At 35.2% G+C, this 20,496-nt stretch overlaps 1 protein-coding gene across 1 annotated transcript in view; it reads right to left on the bottom strand.

The window, feature by feature from the left end:
- ODAD2 (outer dynein arm docking complex subunit 2) overlaps positions 1-20,496 on the bottom strand; it is a gene marked incomplete at both ends in the record, with an annotated part of 90,038 nt that overhangs the window by 50,197 nt on the left and 19,345 nt on the right. Inside the window, 6 exons of the mRNA XM_082754115.1 lie at positions 143-385; positions 3,806-3,960; positions 4,457-4,567; positions 5,968-6,204; positions 6,352-6,561; positions 6,854-7,000. Coding sequence (XP_082610241.1) covers positions 143-385; positions 3,806-3,960; positions 4,457-4,567; positions 5,968-6,204; positions 6,352-6,561; positions 6,854-7,000 — 1,103 coding nt within the window. The remainder of the gene's footprint in view (positions 1-142; positions 386-3,805; positions 3,961-4,456; positions 4,568-5,967; positions 6,205-6,351; positions 6,562-6,853; positions 7,001-20,496) is intronic.

Genomic DNA, 20,496 nt, shown 5'->3' with positions numbered 1-20,496 from the left:
TTTAATATTTTGTAACAAATTTTAAATATCACTGCATGTGAACCTTGAATATTCTCCCCAAAATATTAACAATATTTCTCTCAGAATTACTCAAAATATGTATTTTTTTGCAATATTCACAATGTCAATATGAATGGCTTACATCATATTTTCAGGTTCTGTTGCACACGCTCCCACTGCTTTTGTTACATTCACAAGCAGTGCCTGATTGGTTCCAGTGAGTAACTTCACTAGGGGTGGTATTCCGCCACATTTACGGATAATAGCTCGATGTCTGGGTTCTTGGCAACATTCTCCCAGTGCTCCAACGATATTTACAAGGACTTCTTCAGGTTGATCAGTGAGCAGTCCTACCAAAACTTCTACGACTTTATAATCATGAAATCTAAATGACAGCAATAAAAACAAAGTAGTTATTATCAGTATGTTACTACTGTAAGGTAATCCTTAATTTCTGTAATTAAATTATCTTGATGAACAAAGCACAATATAGGTAAGCCATTCCAATTAGTTCTTGTAAGTGTGACATATAGCATCATTTCTTACTTTACCTTTTTAACTATATTTCTCTATTTTAGTATTTCAAATTAAATTTTATTTGAAAATTTAACATGCAGATGAAACATCTTTAACTAGCTGTAAACATACTGGAAGACTAGCAAGTACAGCGGCATCCTAACTTCCATTTCTTTTTTCTGCCATGTTAACAATAGGTGGAGCAGGAGTATATCTGACCCTCTTCCACCTTTCTGGAGCCAAAGGATCACCCTGACGATTCAAACCCTTTCGTGGTTTACCCTCATCAGTTCTATAGCTAGTTCAGGCCTAATATGTGCATTTTCTTACTGTAAGACTAGAATTATGTTAGATTTAATTCTGGAATTAATAAAATTAAGAAAATAGTTGACAGAAATTTGAGTTGACTTTTACATTAATACTTCCCTCATAGCACTTTTGGTACTGATGATCAAAAACACGTTTGTAAAAATCCTGGAATTTTCTTGTGCGGGCTCCATCCTACAAACAGATGCATGCTAAACCTCAGAATTTAATCTTCTGGAACAGTACTTTAGTTCTCAGCACTGGGGTCACCCCATTGCGAAGTTTGTTTTGTTCAGAACTTAGAGGATTCTTAATGCTCAACAAATATCCTATTTTCCTTTCGCACCTTTTCTATGATACACCTTGACAATTCCACTTAGTGTATCAAACTAGATCTAGCCTGTATATCACCTATTAATTATGCTTTGATATATATTTTTGTGTAAATATACATGGTTCCTCTCCTAAAAAGATAAATTATCTGAGAGAACTGTTTTCACTTGTGTTCCCCTTATGTCCTCCAGCTTCTGCAAATGTCTACTTGAACTACAGCTACTCATTTTCCAGGAATCAGCTGTACACGACTTTTCTTTTGTACAAAAAAAAAAAAAAACAAAAAACAAAAAAAAAAACAGTATTTTTAATATTCTGATAGCAGATCTATCTAGAACTCTGTTTCAATAAAAAAATTAATCTTTCCAAGTGGCTTATCGATATAACAATTAATGTTATACTGTGAAATTAGAAACTTTATTTTTGTCGGATTTGCTTGGATCTGATAAACATTTGCTTAAAGAGAAAGTCTTTGTTCAATGTAATTTGGAAGTGTCCCTATATTTATATTTTTTTTTTAAAGAGGAAACACCAACAACATGAAAACAGAGCAACAAAGCAAGTAAACAATTTCAGAAAGAAAAATACTGATTTTCTCCGACTATTTTATGAGTGTTGCAGACGCACTGCTTCATGGATGGAATAATATCAGCTGGCTCTGTGATGGGCAGGCTAAAGTCTGACAGAGTTGTTGGCTCAGGCCATCTTGTGTCCAGAAGCAGTATGGCTGCTTGCATACAAACGGGAATCTTAGTCAGGTGTAGGCACATGTACCAGCTCACTGCTGAGTCAGCACAGAATCTCGGCAATATACTTCAGGTATAGGAAGTATTGCAGAGTAGTCTGAAGGTAATTAAGTTGCCCTGCAGGAACCAGCAGGGTTTGTTAGTTCTAGCCTCATGCCAGACTTAAAGTCATCCCCCCAGATCTACTTACATGATTTTATATCATCCTTCCTCCCTGTTCTGTTTTGTTCTCCCACCCTGACTTTTGATTGGGTTTATTGCTTCAGACTCAGCAGTGCATAATACATGAATTCAGCTCCAGTCTGGAGCTGTGCCTGGCTAGCAACCTTCATGGAGCTTCAAGCCCTTGCCAAAGATATGCGAGTAGCCCAGCAAAAATCTGTTTGCATTTGCACAGAATTATTGGTTACAACTACACTAATAAATAAAGCAGGCGATGGCTCATTCTGGAGCCCTGAGGACAAGAAGCACAACGTAGCATCCATATGGCTAAAATCTCTTACCCTCACAATTCAGGGTGGCCTCACCCATTCTGCCTAATGGAAACAATCTGCTGCCTGTGCTGTTCCCAAGGGGTGTCTGGGCATTGTCTGGAAGAGCTCTTGCTGGCACAGGCCAAACTGTGTGAGAGATCGTGCTAGCAGTTAAACAGCATGGATAATCATAACATAGTGACTGAACCTGAGATTAGGTCCTATTTAGTTTACCAGTACAGACAGAACCACTCAGTTCATCTCGTCACTGATCTGGAACCAGGATGCCTCTGTGCAGACACCCAAAGCTCACAGAAAAGGAGGATATACCTTTCTGAAAAGCCAGGTAACTGTGAAATGAGGAATGCAATAAGAAGTAGGACAGAAGTACAGTATGTAAAGACCATGGCTCTGTATAAGAGCAGTTTGGGAACTCATTTAGGATAGTAAAAAGCTACACTGTAAACCCAGATTACTGGAATTCTTTCTGGTTTTTATCCAGTACTTATCTATTATATCTGCTTGTCCAGCAGAGTACACTAAAATTAGGGCTGCAGGAAGAGGTTAGCTTTTATTGATTCTCCTCCCAGTCTGTGAATCTCATTCCTCTGTACAGAGCAGCATAACTTCAGCAGGAAGCCTAGCACATACTCCAGTAGAGCAGGCATTTTTTTGAGGTAAGGTGCATGAATCAGATGTATTAATTTAAGATGAGAAGGGCCAAGTATTCTGAGTCATTAAGCTATTCCATAAAAGATAGAGTGATAATTCCTGCTGTCAAATTCTTATATAACCACTCTGGACCATGATACTAAGAGGATGTAAGTACCTATGGTAGGACTCACTACAGTTAAATGCAGTCCTTTAGAAGTTGGGTGTCCAGACCAAGCTACTTTTCTGAGCGCCTTTTGTAATCAAGAAGAGAGGCATTGAGGCTAATTATCCTAGCACCCAGTATATTTCTAAAGCAGGTGGACCTAATGGATATTAGATACTTACCTCAGAGTGAGATAATGTTCACTCTCTCTCTCAACATAAAATGTTAAAGCTAATTGTGCTGACTACACTCTACCGCGCAGCCATGATTGCAGTTTGCAAGTGAGAGAAGAGTGGGTATATAAGATACACATACACGGAAAAATATTTTATGTGTGTTAGTACACCTCCTGGCTTAGTCTTCTGTATATTAACTATTGTTCAGAGGCACCAATTTTCCCCGTTAACTGTTAAGATTCCAGGAACTTAACACTGTTTCCAATGTACCCTGATGAAGTCACCAACAGTATTTGGTACAATAAAACCTAAGTTGAAAATCCAACGAATCATAAAACATGCTTTTGCAGAATAATGACATAATATTTTGAAAACAATAGAGGCCCACAGAATCAAAACATGATAATGTAATAAATATTTGTAAAACTAAATTGTTACTTTGACACATTCTCTCCACTGATTGCACATTTCCAGATTGCTCCTGTCACAGCTGCTAAAAGTTGTTTATTTTCAGAGTTACCAAGCAGAGTAGATAGTGGTAGTAGACCTCCATGCAGTCTAACCAGGTCACGTGTTTCTTTATCTTCTGCACACTATACAAAAAATTAAATACACATATTATGCAAAATGTGTAAAGCAATGTCTTCAAAAGTTATGTGCATTATGTTTTAACTAGTCAAATCTAACACAAATGAAAATGCAAGTATTTTATTAAAGTGCCTGAATACGCTAACATTTCACTAAGGGAGTTTAGGCAGTAAACAGCTACTGTAGCAGTGTTTACACTGTCACATTGTCCACTTTGTGGGCAAATAAACAAAAAAATGCATCTTCTTGCACAATAAGCCCTGCCTCTCTCCACTGGTTAACTGGAATTTAGGGCTTGCACACAAGAGGAGTAAGAAAATGACTGCAATATCAAAATGCAGCTAAAACATCCTCATAAAAATCAAGCCAAGGATCATCAATATTTTTACAAAGTAGTATCTCACACAATAAAGAAATAGTAAAACTGAGAAATACTATGTGTAAACTACATAAAAACAAAGTGTTAACCCTGGCTTTTATCTAATAAGTTAATACAATTACCTTAAATATGGCACTAGCACAATGCATCTGAAGCTCCTCATGCTCAGTACTCAGATTGTTCACAAGGTGCTCAATCATTCCTTCTGTCCTTATTGCAAGTCTGTAACTTGGCTAAAAATACAAATTCCACATTTTAAACCCTGTATGTTTACAGTCAGCATCACCAGTCACAATTAAAACACAGCATTACAATTTAAGTCTTTGATATTTTGAAACCTTGTACTTTATTTTAAGACCAAGCCATGTGCATTGCCCTGGATTGATGTTCTCAAAGCTAAACAAATACGTAAATTCTCTTTGGGGCTGTGGTCTTCAAATCTCCAGTAAAACCAGGAACTGCAATGCCTACTTTGTAGCCACCCAACTTACAAGGTGACCAGCATTCCTGCTCAGAGACAGGGAAGGAACAGATGCTTCAGAATGGGATCAACCAGTAATCATTCTACTTCATCTACAGCTGGAAGTCAAAACAACAAATCTATTCCTAGAATTAGTCTAGAAAAAATATGTTATTAGAATTAAAATTTTACAGTTATGTTTTCTTCCATTTTTTTTCAACTACAGAAATTGGAGCAGGGAACCATTTTTTAAGAGAAAGGAAACATCTGCGTTAAAAAAAAATGCATTTAGTGTTCCCCCCAAATTATGTCCAGGTCTGGCCTGGTAAGAAATCCTTGGAAATTTCACCTGCTGAATACAGACTTACTGAAGACAAAATGCTGTCACATGGAGCAAGCATAAGTTTGTGTAGTTCAAGAAGCTATTTTTGCAAGGACAAACTCTTTCATAATGCAAAATCTTTAAAAAAAAAATCATGTCTTGCATGTCTCAAATTCACAAAGAGAATTTATTTATATTTTTTTCCATAAGCACGATGCACTATATTTTCAAATTTGATTCTACAAATGGGGAAATAACCACTCATCTCAGACAGCTATGGTGAAAATAACTGTATTCAAATTTTAAAACTTAATACACACAAATCTGTGAAACCTGCCAAGGAAATCTGTAGAGAAATCACATATATCCCTTTCTTCTCTTGACAACCGATCAGACACATTGTCCTTGTGAATTATGTAAAACATTAAAACACATTGTTCTGTACTGCACTGGATCTTCTTGGCGACATCTGCAGGTTAGCTTTGTAGAATTTAAATGTACTGATTAACCAGAATATAACATCTTAATTTCGCAAATTTCATTTCTTAAGTATGATTTTAAAAAAATGAACTCATTACGTATTTCATTTCTATATACTTTCTTTTGTGAACTACTCTTAGCCTTTAAAATAAAATATATATATATATGTGATCTTTATTACAAGCTCTAACCTTCTCAAAAAACTTTGCAGAGTATCTACATCCAGAGTGGAAACTTCCTGATGGGATAACTGTACCAGTAACTGTCCTGGAGAAGCTTCATTTTTAAATGATAGTCAAAATGTAATGCTTCTTTTCAGTAGTCAATTATTTTAATGACTGGAAATACCTTAGCTGTATGTGTTTACCTACCTCTGAAGCACATTCTTGTAGTGTCCCCGCAACTGGGGTTAGGATGCTTTTATGTGAACTTTTGAGCCATTCAGCTAATAATGGAATGCCTCCAGCTTTACGGATTGCTTCTTTGTTTTTGGTACTTTTGCTGCAGCTCCAGAGTGCTAAAGCCCCACAACGTGCTATTTCAATATCTTTTGCCTGAGATGGTGTTAGACCAGTTGATCTCACTGAAGTACATGCCAACAATCCAACCTAAAAAAAAAAAAAAACAAAACTTTTTTTTATTTATCTACAAATATGTGTCATATTAAGCTTATTAAGCTGCTTTTTAATGATGGTACATACTATCTGAAGACTCATGTATGCAAAAAATGACATTTTGGGAAAAAATATACTTACCAATCTCTTGATTCCTCCATGAAGCCTTACTGTCCTTCGCGCTCGTTTAAATCTAGCAACATTAGCAATTGTTTCAGCTGCCAAACATTTTAGTTCTTTGTCTGGGGAGTCCAATATTTTGACCATGATCTCTAAGCCCCCAAGATCTGCAATTGCATGTCTGATCAATGTATTTTGACTAATTTCCTTCAGGATTTTTAATGAACCAATCTAAATAATGGAAGATAACAGACATTAAACATTATTTAAGAGTACATAAGCAGAAAAATCTATAAAATGAAGGGTTACATAGAACATTTTAACTTTTAAATCAAATCAGAAGAAAGCAATTGAAAATCATTGAAACTGATTTTCATCTAATAAGTTCTTGCAATTGAAAAAATACAGAAAAAAAAAAGAAAAAAAAAAAAACAGTTTTCTTCATCCTATATAACCATTAAAATTGAAAACATATGCTAATAGAAAAGGTATATTCACAACTCTTTTCAACAAAGCTACTTACCTGGCATTTAATTTCTTCTGTATCAAGTAAATTAATTAACACTTCAAGACACCCAATGTCTCTGATGGCCAGCTGGCATGTTTCTTGAGCCAGATTGAAATCTCTCATTGAACACAATGCAATTACTGTAGCTGTTGGATTACCTCCCTAAAATAAAGCAAATTTTTAACATATATAAAGTGCATTTAATATAAAACCTAATCTCTTCTACTACTAGTAGTAAAACTTATACTAAAGGAGAAACTTGTTAGATTATTTTTTATTCTATATTGTCAAATGACATAGACATAATAAGAAATAGAATTATTGATAAAGTCTGCAAATGACATATAGATCAAGGTGAGAATGAATAGCACAGATGACTTATGACTAATACAGCCTGCTGTGAATGGACAAGTAAATTAGATAGTCGTGTATTAGAAGTTTTGGTATGAGCACATATCAAAGGAACACATGGTGAAGATACAGACATTTCAGAGAAGCTATCTGCATTCTTTGCATTGGTGTTCACTATAGAAGAAATCAAAGAGACTTCAGACTGGAATCATTCCTCGTGGAGGACATTTCAGATTTGCCTGAAACTGAAGTTACTGTTGAAAAAGTTATTAAAGAAATCCTGACATAGTGAACAATAAAAAAAAATGCCACTACTAGATAGCATTCAATTGAGTTATAGAGAAAACTGAGGGTAAAAAGTTGATTGAGTACAAATGGTACGTATCTGGTCACTTGAAACTACCTGATCACTGAAGTACCAGGAAACAACAAATGTTTTTTAAAAGAGTTCAGTAGTTATCCAAGGACTGTTAGCCAAATATCTGTACTGGAAAAAACAGTAGACTGTAATAATGAACAGAATTAAAAAAAGACATCTGCCTAAATATGACATTCTTGGTAGAGTATGATATATTTAAGAGTCAGCATAGACCTGTTAAAAGAAGTCCTGCCTTACAAAACCTTCAAAGTTTGTGGCAATGCCAGTCTAGCTGATATGTTTAACTAGTTGATATGTCTACATAAATCTTTAGACAAAATCCCTGATAGCTTTCATAGAAACTAGGCCACTATATTATACGACTGAAGGTCATTGCATAGATTAAAAAGAATGACTAAAGGATAGGAAACTGAGAATAAGAGTAAATGATCAGTTCAATGAAGAGGACTGATTTAGTGGAGTTCCATGGATATGTGTTGAAGTTGTGAAATTTGACATACTCATAAACACTCTGGAAAACAAAAGGACTAGTTACACAACAAAGTTTGCTGATGATACTATGCTACTAATTAAACTAAGCCATTTAGGTCCAGTTGTGACAAACTGCTACAGAATCTACTAAGGCTAAGACGGCAATAAAATAGCAAATGAGAAAATGAGAACTGATGCACATCAGAAAAACAAAACAAAACAAAACAACAAAAAACAATCCTAAATCAACAGATGAAATGATGAGTTTTCAAACGACTATTCAAAATTAGATGTTATATCTTGTGATTATGTGAGATGACAATCAAAAACCAAACGGAATAGTAGGACTTGGAAAAAAAAATGTGAATAGAGAATGTCACTATAACACTGTTTAAACCCATGCTTCACATGTACCTTAAAAACTTTTTTTCATTTCTCCAGCTTCAATTTCAAGATTACTGTAGCACCAGAAATATTTCAGAGAAAACAGCAAAGATAATGCAAGGTTTTTTCAGTCTAGAAGGATAAGCGAAGGGATATGATAAGAGGCCTGCAATGTTAGGAATGGCATTGAGCAGGATAAATAGGGACTAAATGTTAAATGTCTCTTTTAATACAGATATAAACTCTTTTAATAATGGGAAGTTAAAAATAAATAAAAGGTGTAGGTTCTTGAAAAAAAAAAAGTAATAAAATAAAATGGTTCCAAGTGGAACTAGCTGTGAAAGGATTCTATGAAAGCTGAAAGTTTTTATGAGTTTAAGAAGAGACTCAACGAGTTCATGAAAAGTAATCCGTTGAAGGTCAGTAAAACCTTAAATATCTCACTCAGTTTCCAATTCCCTGAGCTAAAAATGGGTAGGGGTTGGAGGAGTAGTACATTCATGTTTGCCCTGTTGCCCTGTTCCTACTCTACCCTGTGCATTCATTTATTGGTCTGGGTTTCTTCTTCCTTGGTAGAATACAAGCAGAGCTTCACACTACTACACGTTATGCAGTGAAGTTTCCCACATTTATGGAAATCAGAGGTTAGGCTATCTAGAGTGCATGAGAAGAGCTTTAACCACAGAAAACTTCCATTGTGATTATCCTGTCTCCCTTCCTGTTGCAGTCAGGATATTGGGCCATTCTGACTTACCATATGCCCCAAACAAGTCTCTTTCATGTCCAAATTCAAGGTCATACTCTTACAAATAATGAAAACAGGATACACCCCAGTGTAGGAGTTCTATATGGGAAACCAGGGCATGTAAAAAGACTTGTGATGTTGAATAAGAATTTGAGATTACAGTGTATCATTTGATTTAATTGATATTTTATGATATTTTGGGTAGATAAGTGAATATACTGAATAGGAATATAGGCATTACCTCCTTTTAGGCACTTGTGCTACTACAGGTATTGTGTGTCCAATTTTCTTTTTTACAGTTCTAGAAAGAAAGTGAAAATACAGAGATGATTCAAAGAAGAGAAAGAAAAGTTACTGTAAGCCTGGAAAACTGCTGCATGAAGTCAGACATGAGAAACACTATTTAGTTTATTAACAAGTAAGTTAAGGTATGATTTATTCATAGTGAAAGAATACATCTATGAGGAAAAGGAATGTGATCACACTGCGCTCTGCAGCCTATCCTGATGTTTGATGATTTGAGGTAAAAGGTACTTGAATTTACATGACAAGTAAAGTGCAAGTTTTCCACTGTGTGGTTAGTTATCCTTTGGAAGAAGTTTCTTAGGGTGACGATAAGTTTTCCTGCAGTGGAAATTTTTCAGTCAAGATTGGATGTTTTTCTAAAAGATAAGCTCTATTTCAGCCACAGTGACTAGACTAAGACCAAGAAAAAGATCAAAGAATACACCCTGTTGTAGGCAGAAAGTTAAACCATATGATAACAATAGATTCTTTTGAACCCCTAACACAGATTTACTATTAATCAAATCAGAAACAAATCCAGCTACACAAAAATTGGGAGGGTTGAGCTATCATGAAGCTGCAAAAGAAGCTGGAGTGCATGAACAATGGCAAGTGCTGCTCAGGAGGAAGTTACAATTTAGTGCACATAGTAAATCAAACTACTGTCTCCACCTCCCAAACGCCTTTGAATTCCAAGGAAGCTTTGGCTGACACCCAGATTTGAACTGTGCTGCCCAAGCCCATCTATTTTTAATGACACCTTTGAAACTGTCAAAGACTTTGAGCCAACATTTTCCAGAAGAAAATAATTTGCTAATCTGTGTACATCATTCCAAAATATAGAATACTAAAAAACTGAGTAATGTTTGCTAATGTGAAACAAGTAGATCTAACCAAAACACTGACATTTTGCAGCATATTTCTTAAATGTAAACCATAGCAGTAAAACAGATACACTGTAAAAAAAGTATTTAAAAGTATTTAAATTTAACACGCTCTTCTTCAGCAGATACCATAAAAGGTAGCTGTTATGCCCAAAATGAATGTGAGAAAAATACTTGGTAAAATTTCAGATCAGTAACTTATATCAGACTAAACTTTTCTGTTAATCAATGAAGCACATGTGGATGGCACCTCCTAGCTAATTTTTACTCAAATTTCTTGTAACTATAGATACCCACAGAACTTCCACAGCAAATTGCTTAAAAGTGGTGTGGGTTTTTTTTGTTTGTTTGTTTTTTTAACATCTATAACATATGTTGTCCTAAAGGAAGATTTCTACAAATTTGTCATGTTATCTTTTTATCTGTCATTATAGCCTTGACTTCAGAAGAAAATGCCACTTGTGCCTAGCTTTAAGAACATACTTTGATCTATTTTGTACAGTATCTCCTATAGAATAAAGTATTGTAGCAATTTCTCAGATGTTTTCCTAGAAATCAGTTTATCCACATCTCAAAGTTTAAACAATTTTTTTTAAATCTATAAAATATTGCAAAACTACACAGAATATTCTATAGCTCAAAAGAACTAACAGTTGTCCTTTTGTGAAGTTTATGGTCTTCTCATATAGCTTAATAGTTTGAGGTTTATTTTGCTTTGAATTATAAAATAATTTAAAAAATTGCAACAGGTGTTTAAAGAGAAATTTTCTCTTTTCATTATTTTATATAACTGTAAGAAAGATATTACTAACCTGACAAATGACATCTCTTCTGTTGAGAAGTGCTTCTCCTGTAGTGAAACTACATTTATATATAATGTAGTAATTCATATTTCACTTATATGCATAATGGCTGGCATGAGACATTTAATACAAAGTTTTAAAAAAATAAACAACTTTTAATTCGCTTACATTAAATCAAAAATAGAACAGTATATGAAAAATATATATGCATTCAATTTTTTTCAGCTTCAAAACTGAAAGCTGAAAATGCATAACTCATGTTTTCAAAGTAAAACCACAAAAAAATATTTTTCATATGTTCTGAAGCATCAGTTCTACAAAATAAGAAATTATACCAATGGTTTCAACGATTATTTTTTTCTTTCCTGAAGTTATCATTACAGCAAGTCTTCCAGTACTTACAACACAGATTTAACATGCATGGAAATACTTACCTCTCCATTAAGTTGACATAAAATCTGCATCATGTTGTTATAACATTTGAAATCTGATATGTTGGATACAAAATAAACTCTACTGGCAGATTAACAATCATTTTTAAGGCTTCAAATTAAACACAGATTTAGTTTAAAATCTGTCTCTCTTCCTATATGGTGGTATAACATATATGTCCACAAATTAAATGAAAATTTTAAGAGCATCAGTGTTATACTATCAGTAAAACATCTTCTGTGAAATGTATGTAATGTCACTTTTCTGATACTCAGAGCTCATGGATGAGAATCACAGAAGATATAGAAATATATGTATACAATGCCAGCTTTATTAGACAATGATTAGATTTTATACACATCTGGTATCTATGAGTTTGATCTCACTTTCTGTGCTGGGTGGGTGAAAGATTAGGAAAAGACCAGTATGAGACCTTCCCCATGAAACTTCTCCATTACAATAGGACAGGGTGTGGAGACCACCATTATATTCTTTCACCTTTAAATGCTTTAAAGGGCATTTCAGGAATGATGAAAGCTACAGAGGTGTCGTGCAGAAGTTGCTGAATAATCTGTTCATTAATAAAAAGGTAAATCAAGATTTAATGTCAAAAGGAATATTAGCCCAACCAGTTTGACTGCCTGTTAAAAATAGGTCATTAAGTTTTATCTGTTTATTTTAGTGTAATGCAAAATAACTAACATTTGCATAATACATACTTTCCATCTGCCTAGGGCATGCTTTTGGTCTTGGTTTAAGATATCAAGAAACAGGAAATCTAAAGGCTAATTACCTTTAGTGTTAAAATAATGAGCTTGTCTGACTTCATCACTTTTTTTTCAATGTTTTGAAAATGTGGGTACCAGAACAAGATTTGCTGGTTCAAAATCAGTCTTACCAACAGTGTACAACAAGGTAACCTTTCTTCCCTAAGCCTACTCACTGCTCCCGTTTATGAAACAGGGCACTCGCTGTCTTTGCCCTAGAAGTACTGAGCAACTCTTAGTTGCTTTCATGTTAACTTTTGAGAAATTTCTAGAGTAACTGTTTCCTGAAGACAGCCCCTCACTGTACAGGCATGCTCTGAATTCTGTGCGCCCACCAACTTAACTTCACACCAGGGCATCATGAAACACATGGAATGTGAATGGAGACACCCTGCCAAGCAATTCAGATCTGTCTTTGAGAGCCTGTCCTGTTATTCCACGTTCTTTGCCATTTTTGATTTTCAGGAGTGACTTCATATTCATGTCCATAACTCTTAAAAAAAAAAAAAAAGTTAACCAGTGTTTGGTTTAGTCAGTTCTATAATAGAAATAATATTGGTGATGTTTCCCCAGATATGACTATGCATCAATTATTCCATGCTGAGTGCACAAGATGCAAGCTTATGCAAGATGCATAAACTTTTGCTTGCATCCAGGTCCCCTTTTCACTAGCTCATTTAGCATCCTATCTTTCTCCATTTCAAAACCCTCATGCCTTTGGAACGTGTTCCTTAGGATCCCAGAGAATGTTGGGCACTGCTTTTGAAGTATCCAGTTACCTCCCGACGCCTTCTGGTGGGAGCACATTCAAATACAGCTTGTCTACAAAACACCGCTCAAAGATCTCAAGTTCTGGTGGCTCCTCAGCAACAGCAGTGGCGGAAAGACACACAGAGAACAGCTACAAATACAGTCATCTATTCTTCAGGTCCATTGTGGATAAGACAAGAGGCAGGAGGGTTAAATGGTATCAGGCCTGATTTATGCTAGGAACTAAAAAAACATTTTAAACTGTAAGAAGATCTGAATTTTGGAATATATTGCTTCCAGAAGTTATGAAATCTCCATTGCATGAAAGAATAGTTACAGAAATACTTGTCAAAATGACACGTAAAAATTGACAAACAAGGAATTAATCCTGTTTTGTGAGTAAGCAAAATGAGTTAGTATCTTCCTAGGCCTGTTTTCTATTATTTATTTTCTAATGAACATTTATTAACATGAAATTTTGTAAATATAAAATGTCTGATTTCCTTCTCTTTTTTTCTTAAAAAATATCCATAATAATGAGATAATAGATACAGATAACAGATAACAAAATATGCAGGCTTAAGAATTCAATATCACATATCCCATCCTAAGTAAAACCCTTCCCAGTCAATATAAAACTTAAAATTTTGAAACCATGATCTCATTTCAGTAAGGCTAAAGAAGAAAGATATAAAATTTCCTCTGGAGTCATCTCTGGAAAGGCTAAATATCATTAAAGTTTTTGCAGATGTTCTGCCAGCAGGCGGAAACATTAGCTTTTCAGACAGCTGAGACAGTAGAGGAGCTGTACAGGAGACCTATGGAACATCAAACCCAATTATTGTCATCTGGTTCAGTCCACATTATGGCACGCATTGTCCTCTTCCTTTTGTTTGAACCTTCCAACATCATCTGTGGCATAACTGTGCCACTTTGACAGATATGATAGCATTTTATATAGATCTCCCTACAGTAAGGACCTATATCAGAATTTAGAATTGTCACAGATGAGACTAAGGAAAAGCTGGTTTTACAAGAAAGGCACCACACCATGCCTAGATTCAGGATGCCAGTGAGCTGAGTCCTTTGACAGAATTCCTGTCTGCTGCTGGCCAGGTTCCTTCTCCCTGCATCTCTGTTCCCTGCTTTCAACTGAAATCTAAAGGCATTATTGGAGTACAAGTAATAAAAGTACTAACAAGACTATAAAGAAACTGATTCCAAGTGCATTGTCCAATTCATAGGAAAATGTATGTACACGCATGGAAAAATAAAAATATTACAATGAAGTTGCAGTGCATTTCAGTTTCCTCAAAGAAAGCAAGATTAAATAAAATGAAAATTACACAACTTTTGGCTCACAAACATCTCTATAAATATGGTATCTATTTGGAGGAGGGTTTTTAATTAATCTATTCATTTAGTATGTGGATTAATAGTGAATATGACTGAATATAACATAATATGTAATAACATATAACCTAATATATTTCTTTTTTCCAGAAAAGGAAATACTGTTTTAAACTGCAAGGGCAATGCCAGGGATTTTTTTGTTCTCTTTAGACCTACGGCTGAAATTTAGTTTGCCACAGTAAAAGTTCACTGTAAAAAAAAAAAGTTTACTGTATCAGGAAAGTACTGGATGGATACCTTAATGTGCATGCCTGTGATAATATGCCTATGACTGAAAAACAGGAATGAAAATTGCCGTTGGTGGGTGGTTTTGTCATTCCTATGTAAAACAATACTCTCGTTTTGATTTTAAGTATATATAATCTAAATGCTTACTACAATATACTTGAAAAAAATAAAACTGTACGTAGTAAGTCAATATAGTTTTAGAAAATACCAAACAACCAATAATTTTATGTTATCTGAAAGAAAGTAGAACAAATTATTGGGACTGTTATTGTGATATCAGAAATCACTTAATTAAAATCCATTAATGGGATGAAAATAATCATAGAACAAGAACATTGTTGAAGTGGAATCCAAGCCCAAACTGCCACTTTCATAAAACAGTAAAGTCAAAATTTAAGTGGTAAACTATAAAACAGAATTCTTAATTTACACCTTTAAGACTTAGTGATTTTGTATTGAATTGGACTCTCAAATCTTGGATCATTCTGTAATTTACAGCTCAAAAACTTATATACATTTCGATAACGCTTAATGGAAGACTGAGTATTGCAGTGTGATATGCTCAGTACGCTTCAGCAAGGCAATTTTTCTATGTTAGTGAACCTCTAAATACTCTGAGTATTGTTTTGGTTTAAATACTAGTTCCAATTTTTCATTTTAGTTTATAAAACATACAAGCTGCAACTTGTTAGAGATGAGTTATGGACAAGTATAACTGAGTTATGGAATAATTCCCTGCCCCATTTCCTGAATCTTCTGGAGTTCTTGGGCTACAGCCTGGCAGCGTGTAAACCATACAGATTAGTATAACTAAAGCCAGTGGAAAATCACAGGCAGCACAAAATCACAAAATCCAAAACGTTTATATTGGACTACAAGTTTTAGTGCACAGAAGTCGCACGGTTTTAGTTGCAGATTAATTCCTTTACCCTGCTTCTATGTCACAGTGGCAGAAGTGACATATATGTTAGGACCCAGACACTGAGTTAAACTTGCCACGATATTTTATGAAAGTGAAAAGAAATGACTTCTCAAACAAAAGAAAAAGTTGATTATTATTATTATTTTGAGTGAACCAGAACTTGATTCCCTCTTGAAAACTCTCTCTAGACATGTATCCATTCTGTTAGCTTTCCTTTTCTGATGCATAGCAATTGGATTCAATTATAGAATAGATTAAGAGTCAATGCAGTTCACATGCAAACATATGAACTTTTACTTCATTGGACTAGGAACAGTAGAATGCTTTTCCCAGTAACTTCTCAATCCTGACAGTTAGAGAGAAGTGAAATGCTGACCCAAAAACTCAGGAAACCTGGCCAAGGTAATATATAATAACTTAACAATGCAAGGTTATCTTCTTCTCATTTTTGAAGTTTTCATTTTAGCAGTGTATTTGTTCCCCAGTTGCATCTGGATAATTTTGTAGAGACAATGGACCAGTCTTTTCAAACCTAGATAAATTTGGAGGGGAAAAAAAAATGTGGGCAATAAACCCACAATCCCACTGTGATTTCTAGATCAGATTACTGCAACAGATGTTAATTTGAGATTTAATCTAAACTACTGCTACTGCAACATGTAACTATTCAAGAGACTGTGTAAACACTAAGTCATGCTGAGTTTTAGCTCTGACTTAGGTTTTAGTTACCACAGGCTGCCTGTAGTACCTTTGGTACCCATACCAGATTTTAGACTTCACTTTATCTGGCAAAGCAGCTTGAGGTAACTGTATCCGTGGAGTAAATCCTATAACACCTCCAACTCAAACCATCAGCTCCCAACACACCAACATGAAAGAACTCAGTCTCAACAACCATCAAAGACTTCCTCTCAGTAGGTCCTTTCAGCATATGCACATTGCTTGACTTCATGCACAAACCATGACCTTCCTCAGTTCTCTGTAAGAGAAGTCACCTTCCTTGGTCTTGGTACCATCGCTTCCCTTCAGCAGTGCACTGCCTTCAGCTGTCACTGTCACCAACACAGATGCAGTCCCTGAACAAAGGATTTACCTCAGAATTCTCAGTGAAAGGTTCTTGTTTTTGGGAAGTTACAGGCACCACCTACATGCAATGTCATCAAATACATACTTGACCTGCCTGATGAGCATCAGAAACATGACTAATACCATTCACAACTTGACAAAACATCTTCAACTGTGAGATTAAAGAATATATTCATATTCCTTCTTCCTGCCTGCTCTAAAGGGATGGTAACTATATATACAAAAAGACTGCTCTCTTTGTAATCAAGCTTGGAGAACCATCTGGGACATTAATATTGCATACAATGAGTGTGCACCACAAGTCTGCAGCATTTGTGTTCTCTTTGGACCTAGACGACATCAATGCTGGTAAGATACCTGCCTTGATGGTAAGCCTCAATACACTATACTGCTGTAAGTCAATAGTGCCTACATAAATACTACAGTAATATAATAATGCTACAGTACTATACTGTCCTCTTCCAAGTGGGCTATCCCCATTAATTTACACATTTGAGCACAGTTACATGCAAACATTTTTTTTTATTATTTTATTTTTTGTACAGGCTTTGGTCTTTACCCACCTTCTTTCCTCCCTTTCTACCTTCAGCCTCTGGCTGGAGCCATAAGCAATGCTCATGATTCACGAGCTCTTGATACAAACTTACCCAGGCGTAATGATTCAATGGCCTTCACAGTGTCTCTTTGACATGAACAGCGAACACTTTGGTCTGCTATCCTTAGCTGTGCTTCCTTCCCATCTTGTAAGAATGCCCTTTATGCTTTCTAAACAATGTCCCTCTTGCAGACCTTGTTTGCATGTAGGTGTGCTGCTTTGCAGTGGAGAGAAATGGAAAGAAGAATCAGAAACACTGAAAAGAAGCTGATAAACAGGAAAGAACAGTGCTAAGGGTACCAAATAGGCTGAGAAAGCCAAAAGATATTAATCAAATAAAAGATTTCAGGAAAAAAAATGATTTCAGAACCGCTAAATATGGCTAGATTTGGCTTGCAAGAAAAACAAACAAGCTCTCAGAGGTATTATGTGCCAGTATGGCTAAGTGAGAACAGCCAGTTGGGCTAATATAGACTAAGGTAAATCAGAATGCCAAGACATAAACTTAAAAGTGATTCTTGGGTAAAAGGATTAAATGTGCTTTCTCTCATAGAACAGTATGCCAATAACTTAAATTCATAAAATTCCTGAAAGAAAAGACATATTTTAGTGATCAGAAGGCAGAATGCATCTGAGTAGAAATTATGGGATTTTTTTACTTTCCTATTGCTCACTCAACATCAGTCTCAGGAAGGTGTCATAAAATCACCACATTGCTTTATTTGGACAGCTAATTCTTGCAAATTCATTCCAGATGTTTATTTACACTTGCTTTTCTCCAGAATCCTGATAGTTTCTCCCTCTGCTCACCAACACTCTGTCAAAAGAACCATCCTGAAAATGACAGGATACTTTGCATTCCACTCCTGGAAGAACTCCAAAGACAGTGCAGCATTTGCTGATAAGACAGTAAAAAGCTGTGCAAAGCCATTAGGTCTGATCTACTCAAACTCTTCGGAAGAAGCAGTAGCAAGACAAACCAGTAAGATGCTGATCACATACATACTGTCCGTGTAAACAAAGCTCAAGCACAGTCACCAAACTGGTGAGGCCAAAGCTATGACCATGGCTATCTAGCAGGTGCTTGTCAGTTGATTTTCCCTATTTAAGAACTGCCAATTTGTTTCTGTTAACAAAAAAGCTGAGCTTTGGAAAAGCACTCCGAAGCAAAAAGGCCAAAAAACATACAACCCCAAATTGCCAAATACCTAAAGAATTTGTAATATGAGTAAACATTCAAAAGACTATTTCCTATTACACCTACTGAAGACTTCAAATGCACGAACGGATGGAAGTCATCTGACTAAGCTCACTAATCTACAAACATCCCACATTCCTGACAATTAACATCGAGTCATCTATAGCCATCCTACATTCCTGTTAACTCAGATCAGGTCAACAGTGAAGCTGAAAACATGATCCATCTCACTCTGAATTAGATATTTAAAATATCAGATGAATCACATCCTTAAAATGCCTAATTTTTTCCATGGATCATAAAGGTAGTGTTGAATGACCGGCTCAGCTACAAATGCCTACTCTGTTTATATTTAGAGATAGATGAGATGAATCTAATCTACGTATTGACTTCTATGTCTTGATACTAGAACAAAGATATAGACCTCTCCCTACTTTTGGTCACTTATATTTTTTAAAAGAACGTATACAAATTAGCAGGGTTGAACTGGAAAGACAAAAAGGTCTGGTATTAAATTAAAAGAAGCAGCAGCCTACACAAACAACAGTCTTGTTTTTTAATTTAACATTGATAGTTGTAAATCCTGATTGCACACTTGGAGACATGACCTATGCTGCACCTAATACACATACACTAGTCTAGGTTGTGTGTGATAGTGTCAGACCACGTGAGCAATGCAGAGGTTGCATAGCACTTGGCTAACAAAGAGAATAAAAGCCTTAATGTTATTACAGTGAACCCTTGAAGAAAATTTAATGAGGTTGAATTAAGAAAGACCTGCGCCTTTATAGACTACTGAGAGCTAGCAAAGCTGTTTAAGTTTCATAAGCACTGAGCAAACAGAAAAGACAGTATGATTCAAAACCAGTTAAAAAAAGAAAAACAAAACGATAGCAATAGCCTGTGAAAATTAAAAAAAAAAATGTTCTTTGGAGAAGTAATTTTTTTTTAAATATATTAAAAATTGAAGTCAGTAAGAGCATAGGAAAAATAAATATAGATGAGGACATGGCAGAAGCACAGGCATGCTTCTGCAATAGCTGTATATAGAAAACTGTGATTAAATTGAGCTGAGATCCAATGTGGAACATTTAAGACCAATGTGGAATGTTGTTCTTAAAACACTTGGTAGCTTTCAGACACAATCATGTTCTGTAGGAAAGACAACAACTTGATTATCTATTTCACGATTATAAAATCTTAAGTCAGACTGAGACAGATGTGGTGATTTACAATTATGTTACAGGTATAGTAGTTATGGTGCTAAAGCAGTAGCACATTAATTTATATAACATACCTGCTTTTACAATAGAATACGATTCCACAGAAAGGGGAGAATCATACTTCAGTTATTCTACATTCTTTACCTTTGCCCTGAATTTTTGACGGATCATCTCTTCTTTCTTGTTTTCTATTGAAATCTTTTTTTTTTTTTTTCCTCCTACTTATTTTCGTTATGTCTATCTTGCCTTTCATCTCATCAGCTTCAAAACACTTAGGAATGGGTGATCCTTAGAACATTAATTAACCTCCACTACACAGAAATTCCTCAGAATCAGTGTTTATGGTCAAAAATCAAATGGCAGTTATGTATTTTATATGTCTCATGATGAAGAATGATTGTTTGTACAGTATTTTGAGGAGAGAGCTATGCAAGTTCTTCAGAGTTGCCAATTATAATAATAATTTGAGAGTTCTCCATTTGCCAACATTTCCTACCCAGTAAATTTATCATAAAAAAGATTTCTTTTTCATGATCAGCACTGGCTAGATTGTTAAAAAATACATAACTATAAAATGCAGTTTTTCCATGTTTTTATCCCATTCTTTTTTCAGCAAGCATGTTCTTTTCAGCAATTTAAAAGAAAATCTTGGCTAATACCAGAAGATAGGAACAAGAGATGTTCACGAACAGTGGAGTAGAGAGGGATATAAAAAGATTACCTGCCAAGGCTGACAGGTTAG

The sequence above is a fragment of the Aythya marila genome, assembly GCF_965140915.1.
Source record: "Aythya marila genome assembly, chromosome: 2".
Classification (NCBI taxonomy): Eukaryota; Metazoa; Chordata; class Aves; order Anseriformes; family Anatidae; genus Aythya; species Aythya marila.
Note: the sequence above shows the minus strand (reverse complement) of the source record. Positions and strands in the feature narration are given on the sequence as shown.